This window comes from Lepisma saccharinum, chromosome 20 (genome assembly GCF_977018435.1).
Source record: "Lepisma saccharinum chromosome 20, izLepSacc3.1, whole genome shotgun sequence".
Taxonomy (NCBI): Eukaryota; Metazoa; Arthropoda; class Insecta; order Zygentoma; family Lepismatidae; genus Lepisma; species Lepisma saccharinum.
Genome location: NC_139248.1, coordinates 50,410,423 through 50,433,488, shown reverse-complemented (window position 1 = coordinate 50,433,488; position 23,066 = coordinate 50,410,423). Strand labels below are relative to the sequence as shown.

Below are 23,066 nucleotides of genomic sequence, written 5' to 3'. Positions count from 1 at the left end.
TTGGATGATGAAAAAAATGGATTTTTGGCAATTGGCCCACCCTTGACCTCCAAACTTGGTCCATGTACTATACATCACCAAAATCGACAAGGGGGTGAACGGGGGAGATTTTTCGATTAATTTTTTTCGCTTTCTCTCTTACCGTTTACGAGATATTCGCAATTTTTAACGCTGGACTTGGAAAATTTTCAGACACGAACATGCCAATGCAACCTTCGAAGTTACGAACGATCGGCAATTGGCCCACCCTACACCTCCAAATTTCATACCCATCACCAAAATCGACAAGCGGGTCGACGGGGGAGATTTTTCGATTTATTTTTACCCTATCTCTCACCGTTTTCGAGATATTCGCAATTTTAGCTCTGGGCTTGTAAAATTTTCAGAGGTTGTGCGTGTGTTATGTTACCCTCACAAATTTTGATGCGTTAGAACTGTTTCGTCACCCTTTCGTTCCTCACATCTTGGACGAAGGACTTCTCGGCGACCAGGATGGCGCTGCACACGGTGTCGTCGGGCAGTACATTGTGAAATTCGCACACGATCTTGATGGTGCGATCGTTGACCACCACCTGTTTCCTCTTGACGTGTATGGTAAAAAAGAACCTATCGAATAACAGCATATTCTTGGTTAATTAACATGGATGAATGGAATGTGTGATAACTAAAGTTCTTTCTAGTCTGATAGGAAGGGAAAAAAAGTTGATTTCGGCATCTGAAAAAAAAAAGAAAGAAAATTAGTGCGATCGCTCAACAAAATTGGAATTGTCCATCATTATTTATCCTTGTCGTTGCGATGTAAAGAGGAGAAGATTTTCCATGTGAGTTTTCGTTATATTATTAGTTGGTTATATTATTGTCTCGTCCTTTAGATCTGTTAGGAGACACAAACTTCCAACTTCTTAGGATTTTATGTATTTATAAGATAAGAATTTTAATTTCTGCGATATTATACATATATTCTCTTATTCATTCTTCCCTTTTACATTAACTATCTCTCTCTCATCTAGTTTCATATTCTTATTACCAATTCTACAAGCAACAACGTTGTTCTTATATATATATATTTTTGTTCAATGCAACATGAATTTATTTTTTAAACACACTTAATGCATGTACCTCTTTCAATGAAAGGAACGAAGTTTTTGCATCCATGGACAAAATTATTATTTTGTATATATTTTAACTTTCAGAAGACAGAGAAAAGTAAGACACATTTTCCGAATTAATATCATTTTTCATTTGTTAGTACTTGAATTTGGAAACTGACACACACTAGCATTTTACGATTGGTTTCTGTGAGTATGTGTTAAACCACCACGCCCTTCCTTGAGCAATATTATTCCCTTGCTGCGACGAACAACAGTCAACTGCCTTTGTTGTACATTTTAAAAAAGTTAGAGAACATGTTTCTAAGAGGTAGGGGAAATAATTGATCAAGATAGATATCGGAGAAAAGAAAATTTGTACGCGGAGAATAAAAATTTTACATTTTGAGTTCCCTACCGTGATAAACGGATCAAGTTTTGCAACATTTTATTCTTTGCTATCATCGGTTGGATTACAAATAATGTGGAGTTCAAAAATTTTAGATTGATGAGAAAGGGCATCCAGTTTTGTATCGAATATGCATGTAAAGAATGCATGGCACTTAATGCTGTAATATTATTGATTAGGTCATCTTTTATCTCGTTCGCGTCGATTAATCTCCTTACGTTCTTTTTCTATGAATTTGTAAGAATTCCCTTGTCAATATGAATACCATATTACTAACTTTGTTTTTGTTTAATACGTGAAACCATATTACATTGAATATTAACTAATTAATTAATTCTCTACTCTTCTTGAACCCGAAAGTTCATGCTTGCAGTTCGATTTGTCCTTATCCTGAGCAAGATCTATATATTTTTTAATTTTTTTTTAGTTCCTTAGATATGAAACGAGGAGACAAAAGTTTATGAAGAGAAAAGTAACATGAATGAAGCCTTCTTTTCATTTGTTAGTATTACTCCTAAGTATTTGGATTTGGAAAACTGGTTCAAACAAGTTGTTATCAGTTGGTTTCGGCTTGTAAGCACATATCTTTAGATTTCTCATTGCTACTTCTGAACCTATCTCTTTAGCTGCTTTGAAAAATATTTTAGCATTATTCTTAATTGTATTTGCATCATTCCCCAGTAAGTCTACATCATCTGCATATGCTAACAGTACTTCGTTAGTTTCTTTTACCTTCCTAACAGCATATTCCAAGGCAAAATTAAAAGAGCAATGGAAATAATGCATCTTCTTCTTTTTTCTAATCCATCATGAATTGTACATTTGTCAGACATATTAACAAGTTTCTTATTTATTCCAAACTCCACTAATTTATCTCTTTGGCTTCTTTAACTTCAATCAAGTTAGGTTCTGGAACTATAGGTTCTGCTGTGCGTACTTAATTTATTTCTGATTTATCTCATTAAAGTAGTTCTTCCATCTATTTAAAATATCGCTTGGGTCAGCCATTTTTTATCAAGTTTACTTTAGGTTGCCACCCTTTTCTCAATTCATTTGCACCTCTGATACTTTTATTTCAATTTCGTTAATTTTACTTTTCAAGTAATCTTTTATTTGTTACTTCTAAACATGCTGTTCTTTAACCACCTTAGTCTATGTCTATTAGGTTATGCGAACCATGGCTTACTTTTTCTTGATTTATACTTTATTTAACTGCTGATTCTATTGCATTACGTACGTGCTCCCAATTCTTATTTACGTCTGTTTCATTTAAATCCTGCAAAATATCGAATCTATTTAATTCATATTTTTGGAGGTACGCAGAATGAAAAAAAGTGTACAATTGTATAGGTTGAGGTTCATTATGTGGAAATAAGTTTCATTAATTTTCTTTAAAGTTCATTTTATGCCAGGGATTTTATTTTCTTATAGTGTGTATAGTGGCATGTGCTTTCATTAGGATTTTTAATTAAACGAAATACGTTTGTTAAAAAAAATAATCGTTGGTTTATATGATAATATTTCTTGTGAAGCATGTTTGTTGTCCGTGTTGAAGTTTTTTTGTTTTAACAGGATTCTAATTCTTCAGGAGGCGAGGGGGTTTGAGTTTTTCGAGAATATCACGCATTCCATTTTTATAAGTAATTAAATTTTCAATAGAAAGCGCATCATTTATCGATGTTTCATGAGATTTGGTCTCCAATTAATTTTGATGAGGGAGTAGGGTGTCCATGTTCGAGATCCGCCTTTCTTTGATTTCCACCGATTTGTAAAAAGCGCCCAATTCATACGAAGCACAGGGTAGCTACGATTTTTTGATTATGAAATTCCCTGACTTTTCCAGGTTTTCCAGACCAGAAATGAAATTTTTCCAGACATATTGGTCGTAATGATTTTTGCTTTTTAACCTCATGTTTTTCAATTAAATATGCAGGCACGTTAATTATTATGAATATGAATAAAAAAAAAATGAATATGAATATACACAGTTATTAGCTGAAAATTTACCAAGTGATTAATATAATGCTATTCAATGAAAAAATAAATAACTATTGTACTTCCCCATTTACTAAGTCATTACAATTAAGGTGGTGTAAAAAATCAATAAAAAATGTGGCATATATCAAAGCTTTACAATGTAACTTGTATACAAGCTCAATTATATCAATACAAATGAGAAACAACACAAAATTAGGTCGTGTACCTTTAGAAAATATGAAATAAGTTTAATCATTATATTTTTTAATTTATTGAAAATAGTACATATTTCGGAAATTCAGAACGTAAATGGGGCCGGTGACCAACCATACACCTAAAAGAAATATATATGCAGGCCATACTTTGGAATCAAATATCTCCATTATTTGAGTTTTCCACATGCTGGAACCAATTTTATATTACGGGAAAATATCGAAATCTGTCTACTAAAAGCAGGCCCGTAGCCAGGCAGGGGTCAGGGGGGGCCCCTGGCAAGGTCACCAGCCCCCCTGGCAAGGTCACCAGCCCCCCTGACATTAGGTAAAACTATTTTGTATTCTAATTTGTTTGAGGTGAACAGTGAAAATGTAGACAGAATATATTATTTTGTTCACAACTTCGTTCGTTCATCTTGTTTATGAGCAGAAGTCTAAGCAGCGGCAAGTGTTTAGAAGATTATCTAGACTTTAGAAAGTTCTTTCATAGGAAGTCTTCTTTATCTGTACCATCCCTGCTCCTATTGCAGCCTCTCGCTTGACAGAAATCTGTGACTTTGATGTCATTATCCACATTCCTTCCGCATCTGCGTCAAATGTGAACAAATCCCAAGTTTTAATGCTTTGGCCGGGGGTGGAATGTACGGTAGGCACTATGATTGAAGTTAATATTTACATTTTAACATGTATGATATAAATATCTGTATCATCAAAAATAGTATGGAGTGTGTATTAAGGGATGGTGTCAGTGGCAGTCATTAGCACTTCAAGAGAGATATAAAAAAACTGTAGTATTTGTACATAATATTTCTAAATTTTATATTTTAAATTAACTTAATGACCCTCGACACAGATAATTTACCTTCATTTAATACTATTAAACTTTTGAAAAATTGACTTGGTTTACAAAGCCCCCCTGATATATCGTGAGCCCCCCCTGGAGGTCGGTTCTAGCTACGGGCCTGACTAAAAGGTAACAGTTCCGAATATATAAATTTTTTTGTTTTCAAAGTTTCCTAGTAGGAAGACTAATTATCATAGAATTTTGGCATTCATTGTGACACGAAATTTGAACCTTCCTTAAAATAATGAGCACTATTTGGATTGGAAAAAAGTTATTTATGTTGAAAAAAACAACTTCAAAATGACCTTAAGCAATCATACACGCTTCCCACGGAAAGGTATTCTCCGGTTGACAAGCGACAGTAAGTATCGTAAACTAGTGGGATTGAATGTAAAAATAAATCGGAACCTTAGTACAGGGTCTTTATTTTAATTGTAAGACAACCAAACCTGACCTTCCTAACCTAACCACAAAAGTGTATTTGACAAAATCTTAAGTAATCGCTAAAACTCTGCAGTATGCGTTAACAGACATAAATCGAAATCGAACCATGTAAAAGTTGCATTTGAGGCATGATGAAATCATAATAAAACAAAAGGAACTTGGGCTCATTTTCACCACTTTTCAGCAAAATTTCATTCTACACGCAAAAAATACGTAAAATTACTATCGGCATCAAACCAACATTCCTAACCTAACAACGATGTGTGACCAGCGTACGTTTAATTCCTCTATTTCGCACCAGTTTTTTAAAAATAAATTCGTTCTACATGCACAAAACACGTGCATATTCGAATAATGACATCACAGATACTGCATAAAATCACTAATTTATCGCAAGGTACCTTTATAAGGTATGCCATTCCCGAGGTTCCGAGATTTATTCCCATGATGCTGTGCGCGCTATGACGTCATTAAGCGGACAGAATGGAATTTACTTCGTAAGCGTTTACGGAAGCTTGCCATAAATGTATTGATTTTTATGTGTACGCACCTTTTCTTGAAGTGCCCGTATAATGAGTACAAATCATCTTGTCTGCTCTGTTGCCACGTGCAAAAATAATGGAAGGAAATCGTCTGGAATAAAATACCATTGCTTCCCAAAAAATAAGTTGCTGCAGCAGGAATGGGTGAATCGTTGCAAACGAAGAGAGAAGTTTAACGTTAACAATTCACGTGTATGTTCAGTTCACGTTTTACCTGAAGATTACAAAAGAGACCTGAAAAATGAATTATTAGGGTTGCCTTTGAAAAAAGAACTTCGAGCCGAAGCAGTTCCAAATCAGCACGTTCCTAATTGGCACGGAATGCCAAGCACATCACAAGAATCTGTAAGCAATGCATTTCTATAAATCAAATCAATGTAAAGTTAAGTTTAGATTGTGTAATGGTTCTTTGCCCTTACCCGTGTGAGATAGGTCAAGAATGGTCATTACAATTTTATTGTTACATACTTAGTGTTGGTCTTAATACTGGGTTGGAAATGTTATGTTTAACAGCCTTATTATTATCCACGCTTTTAAAATGCCTTAGACAGCAGCAACTTACGAGTTGCACAATTAACTTTTCATAAATTATTCAAATTAAAGAGGTTCAATTTGTTTCTCCAAACTTCAGACTTACTTCCACATTACTCCAAACGCCCTCCACATCATCACATGTGTAACTTCTAAAAACCACTACACGATCAAAACTCAGTTTCTGGTTATTTATTTACTAAATATTGAGAGTAATATAGACCCTTTCAGCTTTGAAGCTCAAACATCACCGAGAAATAAATACTTTGATTATCCCGTGGATAGCCAACACTAATTTTAATTTACACTTGTATTCACATTGTGCTCGTTTGTAGACAAATTTGTATTATACAATTAGTTGAGAAAATTTAATATACGACTTATAAAACAGACGTTTTGCCCTTGCACATCCTTTGAACATTCTCGTCAAACATTGAGGTTGTAGATAATAGCTAAAGAAGCGAATCATTGTAATGCATACGTATCAAAACGAATAAAGTTCTATCAATGATATTTTAATTATAATATTATAACACAATATATTGTCATGGGAAGGCGAACAAGCACCAAAAACGTAAAGAGTCAGTCACATTACAATATATATTTATCATAGCATAAATAAATATATACTTTAAAGACACCATACAAAATCTAATACTTTGTGTTTCTGGATTGAATTGAATTTATTTTATATAAGCTCAAATGAGCCACAGTGGTCCAGTCGGTTAGGCGTCTGACTGCCACGCTGAAGACCCGGTTTTTCCATCTTTATACCGAAGTTCCAGAGTTCAAGTTCCAGCGTGGGCATGAGTGTTCTTTGTGAGTGTCTCTTCATCAATTTAATATAATCACCACTTATCCTCATCGTTAGCCAAAATGGAAGGAAAGAGATGCTAAATAACAAAAACACAATTACAAAATCATCCTAATCGCAATCAACTTGGAGAATCTGAAGAGTAACGTAAAATAGCTAACATACAAATACATACCATCTGTATGAAAGTGTTAATAAACTACAGAGTGGGTGAAAAATAACTCATAATTAGAAATATTTAATAACCATAATATTAATTGATCGATTTTAATGGAACCAGTTATACGTCGCACAGTAGAATGGCACAACTTTACAAGTGCTAGAAGTTCACATAGGCACAATTGTTAAAATTCCACATGTGCCAGAACATGCCGAATGCAATTCTCCAACTGATCCAAAGTCTTTGGCTTTGTTTTATAAACTTCTTCCTTCGCCCACTTCAACACTTAAAAGTCACGTAGGGTGAGGTCAGGGCTTCTTGCTGGCCATTCATGTGGACCGCGACAACCCAGCCAACGTCCCGGTAATTTGATGTCGAGTCAGTCACGAACAGTGCGTGCAAAATACGAAAGGGCACCACCTTGCATGACTATGACTTCATTTAAGTTTTAATAGAGAGTTATTTCTCACATACCATGAACTTAGCAATTATTGTGATACTTACAATATTGTCTTTTTTTAGGTTGAAGCAAGAAGACAGCGCCTTCAATCAAGAGAGATAAGAATCAGGGCAATGTCGAAGCTAAAGGGACTCTCACCAATTAAACTAAAATGCAGTCAAATGACTAATACTCAACCTATCATAAAGTTACAGGAAGTTACTGAAGCTCGTGAGGAAATTAACAAATTAAGATCTGAAATCGAACGTTTAAAGAAGATTAATTCAGCGAAAGACACGGCGTTAAAGAAATACGATGCAGCTTTAAAGAAAGCAAAATATTTAGGTTCTGTGAAGAATGCACGGAAAGTGCTATTGACAAAGACTTATAAAAACAAGGTAGTGAATAAGGAAGTATACAAAATATTGTCCAGGTGTTTTACAAAAGGGCAGGTTAAGTGCTTGTTAAGTGAAGGGAAACGAGTGAGGTGGAATTCAGAAGACATTGCAAATGCATTAGCTTTGAGGGCTCTCTCAACAAAATCATATTCATTTTTGAGAAAACGTAACGTTCCACTTCCTGGACGTTCAACTCTTCAAAAGTGGACTAAATCATTTAAATGCAGACCTGGAGTTTTAAATGAAGTATTATGTTTATTGAAAGCTAAAACAAGTGATTTTAGCGACATGGAACGCCTTACTGTACTTTCGTTTGACGAAATGAATATTGACTGTCGCATCTGCTACGATTCGTGTGATGATAAAATATTAGGACCACATAATAATGTCCAAGTAGTCATGCTTAGAGGTTTGTGCGTTCAGTGGAAGCAACCTGTGTATTATGATTTTGATATAACCATGACAAGTAAATTGCTTCAAAATATTATCGAAGAATGTGAGAAATCAGGATTGAAAATTGTAGCAGTCACGTGTGATATGGGGGGAAAGAATGCCAAGGTGGCGAAGGAATTGTGTATTGATACATCGAAAACTTTTTTTTCGAACCCTGTTGACTCTAACAGGAAGGTGTGGTTTTTCTACGACGTCCCCCATCTTCTAAAGCTTTTGCGAAACCATTTTTTAGACGAGGAATTTATTTTACCCAGTGGTACAGTAATAAAGAGAAGTCTCATAGAAGAACTTCTGGAACGCCAGGCATCAGAACTGACAGTAACTCATCACATAACAGATGCTCACATAAATGTGAAAGGTCGTGCCCGTCAAAATGTAAAAATGGCTGCAAGATTATTATCTCGCCACACAGCATGCGCCATACAACATGTGTTACACAAAGACCGTGAAGCAAAGTTCTTCCAACTAGTAAATGATGCCTTCGACGTATTAAATTCTAGACGTCCTTACGACAACAAAACGCCATTGCGTAGTGGTTACGGTCTTAATATCCAAAGTCAAGAAAATACCATAAAGAGGTTTGCAGAAATTTGCTCACAATTGCGTGTCGGAAAGAGAAGTAGCATACTTCCATTTCAAAAAGGTTTCCTAATATCAATAAAATCTGTGATTGGTTTATTCGAAGAAGTCAAAGCATTCAACGTACCATATATTCTTACCTCCCATCTGAACCAGGACTGTTTAGAAAATTTGTTTTCACGAATCCGAGGTCTTGGCATTTTTCATAATTGCCCGTCACCTTTCGAGGTGCGCAATAGAATTCGGTTGCTCATTATGACAGGAAATGCTTACGACATTCCCCTCTCTACAAGTGCTCCAGTTTCTGCTTCTGAAAAACGCCAGGAATGTGCAGAAACTACCGAAGATCAAGAAGAAAACTTAAAAGATTTTATAACTAATGAACTTTTTATAGGAATTGTTGATGAGAAAAATGTAACATCTTTTCAGAACACGTCACAGGTTACAGTAGATCTAGACTTACTTTCACATGAGACCTTACATGCAGACTCGACAACTTTACAATGTGATCAAGACGTTAATTTGGATGCATTGCGTTATCTTGGTGGATATATCGCACACAAGTGTCGCCATATCAACAAACATTTGGGAAAGCCAGGCACAACATTTCCAATTCCTGACGAAAGTTCCAGTGACAGTGATTGGATAGCCATTATATCTCGTGGAGGGCTTACAGTTCCATCAGATCAATGGATGGACACCATAAAACAGTTTGAGATTGCATTTGCACTTTTCCACGGAGAAAGATATGCAAATGCTCCCAGCGTTATGACTTCGTTGTGCAAGATATTAAAGGAAAAATTCCAGGATATTCACGAGAAAGTTATATCAGAATATGTCCGGACAAGAACTTTCATTAGAATTAGACATTTAAATAAGTCTCTCCAAACAGATGCAATAAATAGGTCAGCAGCAAAGAAAAGCCGGCAGTGGACTACATCGACAAGAAATCACGCAAAATAATGTATGATGAAATAAAAACTATGCATTGTTTTGGAATAAATGTATTCTCCTATCGCGTATTTCATCTCTTGTTATCAAATTAAATTAACAGTTTTGGTCAGGCACGTATTTAAACATTTATTTCGGGGAGGGCGAACCAAGTGTCTCAGAAATAATAATAATAATATAAACGCTTAAATTAAAATAATTATATTATTATTATATTAAATTAAAATAATATTAATTAATAAATATTAAATTAATATTGTAGGTAAAAATCGGTGTAAGAATAGAGATATAAAAGCATGTATTCATTATCTAGCCTACGTGTAATTAAGATCGCTAAATTTGTATAAAAGCAAATGCCCTGGCAAGGAAATCAGGTTCGAATCCCGGCCTGGGTATGGATGTTTGTGAATGTCCATTCATAAATTTCATCATCACGACTCGTCCCCATCTTCGCAATTAGCCAAAAGTTGCAGAAAAGTGAAGTAAAATAAACCAAATAAAAAAAATAGATTTAATATTTCATATTTGTGTTGATTGATTGAATTCGCGTTTTAAGTCCGCTTTTTGCACAGAAAGGCTAATTGGGACTGGACCTACAGTTTAAAGTTGGATCCGAACCACTATGTGCCTACACCGGGTATCGAACCCGGGACCCCCTTGACTACAAGGCGACGGCGCTACCACTAGGCCATCGGGGAGGCCATATTTGTGTTGCTTCACAAGACTTATTTTCTAATTGCGCACTGTATTATTAGTAAAACACATTTTATGTGTGTGTTGGATATGGTATGAGATTTAATTAGGAAAAGCGATGGATAATGTAATATTTATACAAAGTAAATTAATGTATTATGTTCTTACAACAAATGTAACTATTGCAGAATAGGAAGCCAGTGCCAAAATTCCTTTTTTTTTTTAATTCCTCGCAGTAGTAAATATTGTTACAAATAAAATTTTAAAATTTAGATCCTCAACTCAGGTGGATAAGAGACCAAATTATAATTCTCAGCTTGCATTTACCTCCGATTATTAGAAGTATCATTCGACCGAAAAGCAATCTCTGACTGTTGGCTGGTAAATGCAACGTGCCTAAAATACAGGAAAACGTAACAGCATAATCGTTCCATTATTTTTTTTTTGTATTTGTATTACTTTTGTTTTATTTCAAGTATAATTTACCTCTTGGCTAATCGCAAAGATGAAAATGAATGGTGAGTAGATGAAATGGATGAAGGGATGATCACAAATCCATGTGGATCACAAACAGCACAGAGTAATACACAGATTGTTGGTTGTTGATTGTTGTTGATCCCTTCGGCCCTCGACCCGAACTAGCACTACACTGAGGCTCCGGAAGATCCGCTGTCGTCAATGTCTTCAGCTTTGGACCCCAACTGGAACTAATAGTAGACTTCGTTACTTTACGGTATTTAGTCCATTTCATCTTAGAATCACTAGATCTTATAAAGCCACCAATGGACACTGACGGATCACCAATCGACAGTATGAATGAACTGTCACACTTACCTTTGAATTCTCATTAACAGATTCTGTTGTACAGATCAACTTGGAAATTGAAGCCACGTATTTTAACCTCATTATATTCTAGAATGTTCCGCAGATAAAACGATTCGTTAATGTTACCAGTATTTCGACTCCTTCTCTTATTCATGAACTTTCCCTCTCGCGCTTTCCAGAGATTAAAAAATTACCATGAATCGCCCTACGTGTGGCGCTACGTTTGCAGCTTCCAAATGCTGACAAGTCTTTACATAGTGCAGCGACAACACCGAAAGCTCAAAAAAAGTTTTAATGCAATATTATCAACAACAGGGTTATAGAACAGTCTCCGTATTGCCTTCGTAAGTATTTCTCTCCTTATATCATCGGCACACTATTCAAGAAAACAAAAACCTCATTTTATGTAGTGCAAACTGAAAAATTTTAAGGAGGGCTCCTGCCCCCTGATTCCACATTGGATACGCGCTATTAACAATAACAGGGTTATAGAACATTCTGTGTCATGCCTCGATAATTATTTATCTCAAATTATCATCACATTATTTAAGAAGCCATGAACCTAATTTTATGTAGCGTAATTTCCTGAAGGGGTTGCTGGAGACCCCTGATTCCCACCTTGGATACGTGCTTGACTCGATAATTATTTCTCTCCTTAAATTATCGTCACATTATTTTATTTCCGACCACAAGAAACCAAATACCTCATTTTATCTATTGTAAACAGAAAACTTTTTGGGGGGTTCGAGCCCCCTAAGCTCCCCCTTGGATACGTGCCTGCTACGAGTGTCCCTTCATCAATTTAAACTAATCATCACTCATCCTCTTCGTCGCGATTAGCCAAAAGTGGAAGAAGACGCTAAATTACAAAAACAAATTTATCCTCATCGTGGCGATCAACTGGAGAATGTTAAAAGTAGCGTAAAAATATTAAAGGGAAATTCCAGGACATTCAGTAAAAAGACATATCAGAATATGCCCGGACAAGAACTTTCCTTAGAATGAGACATTTAAAATAAATGCAATAGGTTAGCTGGAAAGAAAAGCCGGCAGTGGACTACAGCCTGCAGGGACAAGATATCACGCAAAAAATAAACTATGCATTGTTTTGGAATAAATGTATTCTTCTATCGCGTATTTGATCTCTTGCTGTCAAATCAAATTAACAGCTTTGGTGTATAATATCAAAAGATGCATGAAAACACAGCGTTTCATGGGCCATCTGCTACATTCTACGCATAGCTTTCAACCGCTCGTGTCCGCTTGGTGACGTCACAAGCTCTAGCCAATAACGTGCAAGTCGCGGAGTGGCCCCCCCTGAATTTATCGGGTGTAACACATCTCTGCAATGTAAAAACTACGACAACGAGCAAATGAATCAGTTGATCAGGTTGCTTCTGAACGGGTCGCAAACGAAGGACTCACATTCACAGAACGGGTTCATGGAGGTAACGAAGTACTGAGTCCCTTTGTTTTTACTCGGCATCCGCACCCGTCCAGTGTGATGTCAACCAGAGCCAGTTACGTGAAATTCTGCTCTTCAAGCTTTATTGCAGATCCAAAACCAATGAACTGTACGAACCCCAACCTGCTCCGCTTCACGTATCAAAAGAGAACGGGTTCCGAACGGGTGTGTTCTTGAAGAAAGAAAATTTCCTCACCACACACAAAGCTAAAGCAACATTTTTCCTTAAGAAATTCTGAGGATGGCTGGTGCGTAGGTTTCGTCTTGAGTAGCTTGTTCTCTAAGGAAAAATCTCACGCCTCTCCAAATTCCGGTCTTGAACAGGTTCAGAAGAACGAGTCGCAACATGAACGGATCCAAGATCCGAGAGTGAATAAATATAGAATCGAAATGCGAAGGAACCATAATTTTGTACGTAACAGACTAGAAGTTATAATGACGAGAGGAACAAGTTTCTGAACTGAATCTTTTGGGGGGACTGGAATCACAACAACCGAATTCGGAACTGCAAATGAACCGTTCGTTCATTTTGTAACTGGTTCTCCTGCAACTCCAAAATGCTCGTAAATTCCAGAAAATATGCAAAATTCCCTGACTATTCCCTGACCAACCAAATTCCCTGACTTTTCCCTGTTTTCCAGGTTTTCCAGTCGCGTAGCAACCCTGGAAGCAACAGAAAAAATATTGTGTGTGTGTAAATTTCGCCCATTGGCAAGGTGAAAGGGTGGTGAATAGTTTTTCTTTCGTTGTTGGTGTAAAAAGCAGAAAAAAAATATTCCGTCAAATTTTTTGTGTTCCGTGTTAGAAATGTCAATAATCGTTATTTTAAAAAAATATAGTTTCGTTCGTGATTATTTTTTTGAAATGGATTTTTACAGTTTTTCATGTAGCAATTTCACAGATCATTTTTTTCGATGATGGTATGTTGTAGTTTTATGGGAGAAATATATTTTCACACCCCGTAGTTTCCAGTGATTTTTCTTAGAGTTAGCCAAAGTGTGCTATCTAATTATACTCTTGGCGTGATGTGGCACGGAAGTAGATTGTTAGCGTGGAGGGCTGAAAAAAAGGAGACAGAGTGAAAACTAAAAGTTTTGCATCCTTGAACTTGATGAATTGATAGATTTATTCGGAACATGCAGTTTTTATAGTGACGTGCACCTGGTATCGAAGACTCTAATGTATTTTTGTTTTGGGTTATAAGTGTGTTATTCGATACAAAACTGGATGCCCTTTCTCATCAATCTAAAATTTTTGAACTCCACATTATTTGTAATCCAACCGATGATATGCAAATGGGTGACATGATAGCAAAGAATAAAATGTTGCAAAAGTTGATCCGTTTATCACGATAGGGAACTCAAATAGTAAAATTTTCATTATCCTCCGCGTACAAATTTTATCTTTTCTCCGATATCAATCTTGATCAATTATCTCCCTACCTCTTAGAAACATGTTCTCTACCTTATTTAAATGTACAACAAAGGCAGTTGACTGTGTTTCGTCGCAGCAAGGGAATAATATTGCTCAAGGAAGGGCGTGGTGGTTTAACACATACTCACAAAAACCAATCGTAAAATGCTAGTGTGTGTCAGTTTCCAAATTCAAGTACTAACAAATGAAAAATGATATTAATTCGGAAAATGTGTCTTACTTTTCTCTATCTTCTGAAAGTTAAAATATATACAAAATAATAATTTTGTCCATGGATGCAAAAAACTTCGTACCTTTCATTGAAAGAGGTACATACATTAAGTGTGTTTAAAAATAAAATCATGTTGCATTGAACAAAAAAAAAATATAAGAACAACGTTGTTGCTTGTAGAATTGTTAATAAGAATATGAAACTAGATGAGAGAGAGATAGTTAATGTAAAAGGGAAGAATGAATAAGAGAATATATGTATAATATCGCAGAAATTAAAATTCTTATCTTTTAAATACATAAAATCCTAAGAAGTTGGAAGTTTGTGTCTCCTAACAGATCTAAAGGACGAGACAATAATATAACCAACTAATAATATAACGAAAACTCACATGGAAAAATCTCCTCTTTACATCGCAACGACAAGGATAAATAATGATGGACAATTCCAATTTTGTTGAGCGATCGCACTAATTTTCTTTCTTTTTTTTTCAGATGCCGAAATCAACTTTTTTCCCCTTCCTATCAGACTAGAAAGAACTTTAGTTATCACACATTCCATTCATCCATGTTAATTAACCAAGAATATGCTGTTATTCGATAGGTTCTTATTTCCCATACACGTCAAGAGGAAACAGGTGGTGGTCAACGATCGCACCATCAAGATCGTGTGCGAATTTCACAATGTACTGCCCGACGACACCGTGTGCAGCGCCATCCTGGTCGCCGAGAAGTCCTTCGTCCAAGATGTGAGGAACGAAAGGGTGACGAAACAGTTCTAACGCATCAAAATTTGTGAGGGTAACATAACACACGCACAACCTCTGAAAATTTTACAAGCCCAGAGCTAAAATTGCGAATATCTCGAAAACGGTGAGAGATAGGGTAAAAATAAATCGAAAAATCTCCCCCGTCGACCCGCTTGTCGATTTTGGTGATGGGTATGAAATTTGGAGGTGTAGGGTGGGCCACTTGCCGATCGTTCGTAACTTCGAAGGTTGCATTGGCATGTTCGTGTCCTCCCTGACTGGAAATTCGAAAATGACGTAGGCTCTGAAAATTTTCCAAGTCCAGCGTTAAAAATTGCGAATATCTCGAAAACGGTAAGATATAGTGAAAAAAATAAATCGAAAAATCTCTCCCGTTCACCCCCTTGTCGATTTTGGTGATGTAGAGTATGTGTACCAAGTTTGGAGGTCAAGGGTGGGCCAATTGCCAAAAATACATTTTTTCATCGTCCAAGGAATGATCGTAGAGTATTGTTTGTCCTCTCATACCAAAAAATTGATATGGGTCGTCTCTGAAAATTTTCCAAGTCCAGCGTTAAAAATTGCAAATATCTCCAAAACGGCGAGAGAGAGTGCGAAAACAAATCGAAAAATCTCCCCCGTTGACGCCATTGTCGATTTTGGTGATGTAGAGTACGTGTACCAAGTTTGATGGTCCTAAAAGTTCAAGGGTGCCGAATTTTTTCTTTTCTCGATAGGATGATCGTAGACATGCGTTAGCATCGGCTCCTAACAAAATGAACATAGGTTATCATGGTTGACCCCTCTGTTGAAAAATTTCCAAGTCCAGCGTTACAAATTGCAAATATCTCGAAAACGGTGAGAGATAGAGCGAAAATAAATCGAAAAATCTCCCCCGTTGAAATACTTGTCGATTTTGGGGATGTAGAGTACGTTTACGAAATTTGGAGGTCCTAGTTCAAGGGTGGGCCAATTGCCGATTTTTTTCGATACGATCATCGTAGAGACATGCGTTAGCATCGGCTCCTAACAAAATGAACACCATGGTTCCATATTTGACCCCTCTGTCGAAAATTTTCCAAGTCCAGAGCTAAAATTATGAATATCTCAAAAACGGTAAGAGATAGCGCGAAAATAAATCGAAAAATCTCCCCCGTCGACCCCCTTGTCAATTTTGGTGATGTAGAGTACGTGTACCAAGTTTGGAGGTCCTGAGTTCGTGTTTGCACACCTCCCATCACTCGTAGCTTCCGAACATGTATTCGTAGAGAGGTCGGGCTTAGTGTGTTGGTCGAGTCTCGGTGTCCTCGCATACCAAAATTAGTATAGGAGAACCAATTTTTTTTTTATCAATCAAAAATTTTCCAGTCAATTCTCTCTGTCAACAGTTGGTGGGGGTTTGGGGGGTACCTTTCTTTTGCACAGTTTTCGAGATTTGGCCCAGGGGGATTCGGCAACTCGTAAAGTCCCGTAGACGACACTTAGGTTAATTTAGACCGAAAAACAAAAAATGATCAGTGAATAGGTTAAGTTATATCACGTAAGATCGTGGTGCATGCCATGAAAATTGCACAAAAAAATCGTCATAAAAGGCTATCACTGAGGTTAAATCGTAAAAAAAAAAGGACTCTTCCTTTTGTGAAAATTTAGTTGCCATGAAAATTGCACTAAAATGTCGTTGAACGCTATAAAATCCAAAAAAAATCGTCATAAAAGGCAATCTCTGAAGTTAAATCGTAGAAAAAAACAGGAGTCTTCTTTTTTTTTACTTTGAAACAACTAATATACAATATTAGCGTAATTGCGATGTTTAATCAAAACACTTCGTGTTCACTAACACCACTCGCAATTATTATTATTAACACACACACACACATGCAAGAGAAATAACAAGAAAAAACTTACCTACAAAGCTGCTAGCAATTTAACACACACAAACGGTTGTATAATCGCATATATAACTTTTAAGCACAGTAGCAAAATAAGAACTGGTTCGACAGAAATGTCCACAAAATTTCAATACGTAGGAGAAATAAACTTCACAAAAAAATACACAAAACTATGTTGACACAAACGGTTGTATAATCGCGTATATAACTTTTAAGCACAGTTGCAAAAACGTTACTCTTCTGTACAGAACCTTTCACACTACTGTGTCTGACCTACATCGACACCACAGAACGAAAGTCATCTCCCCCACCCGTCGTCACATCCGGTTGCGATGTTGGACAATGTAAGCAAACTAGGTCGTATCAGTGTTGCCAGCTCACTAGTTGCAGGTTAGCTTCGCCTGTGAAATATCATATGGTAAAATTTTCGTGGGGTGAGTTGGCAACAATGCGGCCCAATTGGTGACGCAGAAACGGGCTGATTATACTACTTAGCTCTATCAAACAAAAACTATAATTTTGCAAATTTTCTGTTCTTTCATTTTGGTTATCTTCACTGTTTGTGTACAATGCACTGTTTTCGCGATATTGACTTTTGCCCCCATTTTACCAATATGTTGGATTTTCCTCAAACATTTGGTTGGCGGATTTTTAATACGTATATTATTCACTATACCATTCCGCACAATCTGGCACAAGAAAACATTTGTGTTGCAATTATTTCTGGGTGAAACCGTATATTTCCTCTACTAGCAGCAACTATTTACTTACAAGTGATACACAATAGATTCATGATTCAACATTTTACTGTCCCTCGATGTGGTCAACGTTGTTGTGTACAACCAATTGCCAACAATAAGGAAGGAATAGGAAACCTGTAGCAGTGCCTTTAGAGTTGTTAGTGAGAATGTAGCGGTCTACTGTCTGCAGAATATCTGTAATAGTTCGGAAGCGACGGCCATGAAGAGGTTTCTTCATCTTAGGAATCAAGTCCGGAGAGTATAGGGGATGATAGATCACTTCCCAGCCCCAGCACTCGAACAATGCAGCCACAATTTGGCATCCTGCGTTGAAGGCTTGTACCCACCTCACCACTGCAGACCTGTATGTCACACTAGTGCTGTATGACCTCTGACACATTCAATCTTTTTTCAACTCCAGTGTTCTTGTTTTTGACATGGTGACAACACAACACTACAATATTAGACTAACAGCTAACACGAGGCTCTTTTCTTCTTGTCACTGCGCATGCGCGTGAGTGGAAAGGGAGAGCCCATTTGTTCTGAGGTAAGGTAGGTATGTACCGAAAGTGTGGTACAAGTGACTTTCCTTGTTCCGTTACATGGCGTCCCTTCAGCAGTGTTGCTGTTGTTCCATCCCCCATAAGTGACATTAATTGTATTCTTCAACAGTTTTTAATTAATTGATTAACGTTGGCCAAAATGTGGTATGGACCTCACGGGGCCATAGCCTGTGTCCATTGAACACCAATGTTTTTTCAGTGCACAGACGAACAGAAATTATTTACGTCACATTAAACTACTTATTTCTGAGACATGTATTTTTTTTACCATATCGGTAGCCTAGATGGACTGCAATACCTAGAAATGAAATGACTGTAGCATAAGTGTGCTTTTTCCAGATATTGCCGATTAGTACGTTAATATGAAAAAAATAATACTTTTAAATACCACCTAAAATACAAAACACTGCTATTGTTATAAAATTATTTATTTTCATCAATTTGTCTATAAAAAGTATAAAAAATGTTGTGCTGTAAAATTGAGCTTACTACAACCTTACGGCATGCTCATTAGAGCCATTTACTTTTGCCAACACAAATAATATAGTTTACATTAAGTTTACACACCACCACAATAAAAATAAATATTGAATTATCTGATAATTGGCTCTTCTGAGTGAACGAAACACTTTCACTGATATGTCACAACAAAATTATCTGGAATATTATCCTCTTGATAAAAAAATCTATAAATAAAATAATAATAATTTGAAAAAACCATTGCGTTTTAATTTTTCTGACATGTATTGTTCTCGAGGAATTCACAGCAAATCCTTCACTTTCACAGATCTCCTCACAGCATTGTTAAAGCCAACCTTGAAGTGGAACCAAATATCGCTCTTCACAATCTCGTCAGTAGCTGCAAGAATGAAAATAAAAAAAATAAAAATCATACTAAAAATAATCATTCATTTAAATGTTAAAGGGATGAATATGAATATCTTATATAACATCTGTACATGCCAAATATGCAATTGGAAATTTACACAACCATCTGGAATTGATGGAAAGACATGAGTTTCATCAAACGATGGCCTATAACAGGGTTGGCCAATCTTGAGTAACGTAAGACATGTGTGAATATAAAACACGTTTTTGAGATCACGTATTAATATGCCTGTTTCCGCTATATTTTCGATTTGAAATGTAGGGATCATTTATCCGTATTCTACACAAAACTAAACTGGATCAAATTAATTGATCGTCGAAAGGTACACAACCTCACCCTTCTCGACACCACAATCAGTTCAAAAGAACCGGGTAATCTCTCGAGCAGATTCTCAGTGCTCTCTGAGTCACACAGCCTTGACGCCAGATCGCGCGGGAGAACTCGATTACACATCCTCCTTCATAACTCAATTTTTTATTAAAAAAAATCACTGTTTCCACTTCTCGTCTTCGGACCTCACTGCCCCTCTAATTAACTTACACAAAAAAACACAATTAAAACATCTTTTACTGGGCACAAATAATTATAATTAGCACATTAGTGCAAGCTTATACGCTACGGACAAATTGAATACAGTTAAATGCATAAAAACACTGAAACCCCTTATTCAACTTGATATTTCAAATTCCAAATACTGTCATGAATATGTGACCGTATGTGTGTGTGTGTTTTGTGTGCATGTGAGTTAGGGTTAGACTTTTAATCCCGTAAGTATTTTTTTTCTTTGTTTTGTAATTTTCTGTCTAATTTCATATTATTCTTTCTTTGTTTTCAATATTTCCCTTTTTATGTAACGGTTTGTTGTTTTCTAATTTTCATGTTCTAAAATGTCGATGTAAACATGGTTAATTGGTAGAAAAAAGCTACAAAGACTTAACTTCGCCATGATAAACAAGATGTAATAAGTAAATAAATATGCATTAATGCCTGTACATTTTGATAATTTTTCTTAGTTCCAAAAATCACAATATTTGATATTTATGGGGTGCTACAGGAGAATGTTGAAGATAAAATGGACAGACAGAGCATCAAACGAAGATGTGTACATAAGAAGAGAAGCCTGTGAGAATCGATCGCTCATAAAAGATCAAGGTTGGTAGGTATAATCTTGAGACATGAAGGGTTAACGAAAACTTTAAATGAACGAATAATAAGAGAGAAAACCACATTGGAAGTCCTAAGATGGACAATACGACTTTTAGGGGGGGGGTCCCATCCGAAAAACTAAATTTAAATAATGAAAAATGCTTGGTTACCACTTGTGTAATCTAGGATTATTTATTTCCACCGAACTTACTGGTAAGCAAGGATTATATTGCGATAATACTGCTTTGAATGACTACCAAAGATTTATGCACACTACTAGAGGAGAAGGTCTAAATATGGGTTTTGGAGTTATCAGCGCTCTCGGGTGCTGCAGCCTGGCAGAGGCTATGGGAACTGGTTATCTGTCAAGATCAAAGGTTGCGGCGCCAATTCGCAAGAGAAAGTGGTGGTTAGTTTCAGCCTTGGACGCTGTTATAGAATTGCGACCTCCTAAAACTTTTTGCAGGTATGTTTTAACTCAGCGTTTTCTGAATTCTCATCTGCTTTGTATAGGTTATGATATAAGCGGTACATAAAACAAATGTGGGCTTTTATAATGCCATGATTTGTTTGTGAAATATGTACCACAGAGAGCAAAAATAAATTGAAGAAGAAAAATAGCATGATGATCTAAATATGAAAGCAAGGATTATATTGCGATAATACTGCTTTGAATGACTACCAAAGATTTATGCACACTACTAGAGGAGAAGGTCTAAATATGGGCAAAGGTCTAAATATGGGTTTTGGAGTTATCAGCGCTCTCGGGTGGTGCAGCCTGGCAGAGGCTATGGGAACTGGTTATCTGTCAAGATCAAAGGTTGCGGCGCCAATTCGCAAGAGAAAGTGGTGGTTAGTTTCGGCCTTGGACGCTGTTATAGAATTGCGACCTCTGAAAACTTTTTGCAGGTATGTTTTAACTCAGCGTTTTCTGAATTCTCATCTGCTTTGTATAGGTTATGATATAAGCGGTACATAAAACAAATGTGGGCTTTTATAATGCCATGATTTGTTTGTGAAATATGTACCACAGAGAGCAAAAATAAATTGAAGAAGAAAAATAGCACGATGGTCTAAATATGGGCTATGACATGAGGTCTAATGGTGAGATCACATTTTCATCAAATATTTGGATGTTTTTCTTAATTTCGATTTTTCCCATTCCGCGTGATTTTCAAAACAACAGATTATTCATAAATATGAATTTTACAATGTCTTAGCGATAAATGCCGGTTTTTTCAAATTGTAATTCCTTTTTGTGATATTGCCATTAGTAGCCCATATTTAGACCACAATTTTGAAATACATCATTTCACCATTTTTTGGAAACTGCTTTTTTTTAAAAAAAAAATGGAGACCTTCTCTACTTTAGCATGCTATTACTTACATTTAAGTATATATTTCATAGATATGCATTTTAAAGGCAGGTGCTTAATATATTAATTTTTTTCCTTTGAAAATGACAACATAAAAAGGGGAGCCCATATTTAGACCTTTTCCTCTACTAATAATAATAAACATGAAATATTATTCAGAAACTTTACTTTTCATCAACTGGATCTAATATAGTTTTTTTGTTATTCAATACATATTCCATTATTCTTAACATTAATTTCCTTGCAAGGACAGTTGTTTCTATACACATTTTGGCGACCTTAACTACGCGTAAACTAGATAAAGGATACATGTTGTTATCTCTATACTTACACATATTCTTTTTATCTATTCATGTAATAAACATAATACAAAAAAGTTCCACACCCCATTCTATAAATACGAAGGCACGGGAAACAAGCGACCTGGAAGAAGGTAAAAGGTAAAGTTTCCCATGCATATAACACCGTGCCATGAAGGCACATTCAGGGGATGTGAGGGTAGGGTGCCACATATTCTCGAGCTCGGCCATTTTGGAAGTAATGTGATCAGCATCACGCTCCGGCCACATTCACCACCCCCCGTACCCATTGATTTGAGGCTGGGTGAGCCCCAGAGCCGCTTTACGCGGAGATAAGGCCGGAAAAATTTCGCCCTGGGAATCAAGCCCGGGTCTCCCGTGTAGAAGTCTGACGCCCTACCGATTAGACCACCGCGGCTATGACAAAGAAGAAGGAGGAAGGAAAATATGAAGTGACCATGGAAACAAAGGGAGAGGAAGCGAGTACAATTTTCAAATAGAAACAAGAGCATATGCAAACCAAGGATTGAATGCTTAAGAAGTGCTGAAATACAGATAGATCTTATTTACAGCACTTTTAAACTAATCTTCTAAACGTTAAAATGATGCGATTAAACCTGCGGAGAAATTATAAAATTAGTAAAACCTTCAATTAAATACTTGCATATCAACCAAACTACTTTTATACGTGAATTATTTTGAGTGGCAATCATACCGGGGGCTAAGCAACGTAAGAATGATCTCTTCTATTTCTGACACACACTAGTAGGTTTCAATTTTCTAATTCAAAACTCGGGAATTCCTTATAAAATTATATTTGAGGCAAATACATTGAATGTTTACAAACATTGATAATTATGTTAACTAGAATGAGCGTATAATGAACTGCGGATATATCTATGACAAATATACAAATTCGGCTTTCTTTAACACTAAATGAAAAT

General features: G+C 36.2%; 1 protein-coding gene across 2 annotated transcripts in view; it reads right to left on the bottom strand.

The window, feature by feature from the left end:
* Nucleotides 1-18,866: 18,866 nt before the first annotated feature.
* cutlet (chromosome transmission fidelity protein 18 homolog) overlaps nucleotides 18,867-23,066 on the bottom strand; it is a 408,876-nt gene continuing 404,676 nt past the window's right edge. For both annotated transcript variants that reach the window (XM_083141467.1, XM_083141468.1), the window contains exon 20: nucleotides 18,867-19,271. In XM_083141467.1, coding sequence (XP_082997593.1) covers nucleotides 19,174-19,271 — 98 coding nt within the window. In that variant the 3' untranslated portion in view covers nucleotides 18,867-19,173. The remainder of the gene's footprint in view (nucleotides 19,272-23,066) is intronic.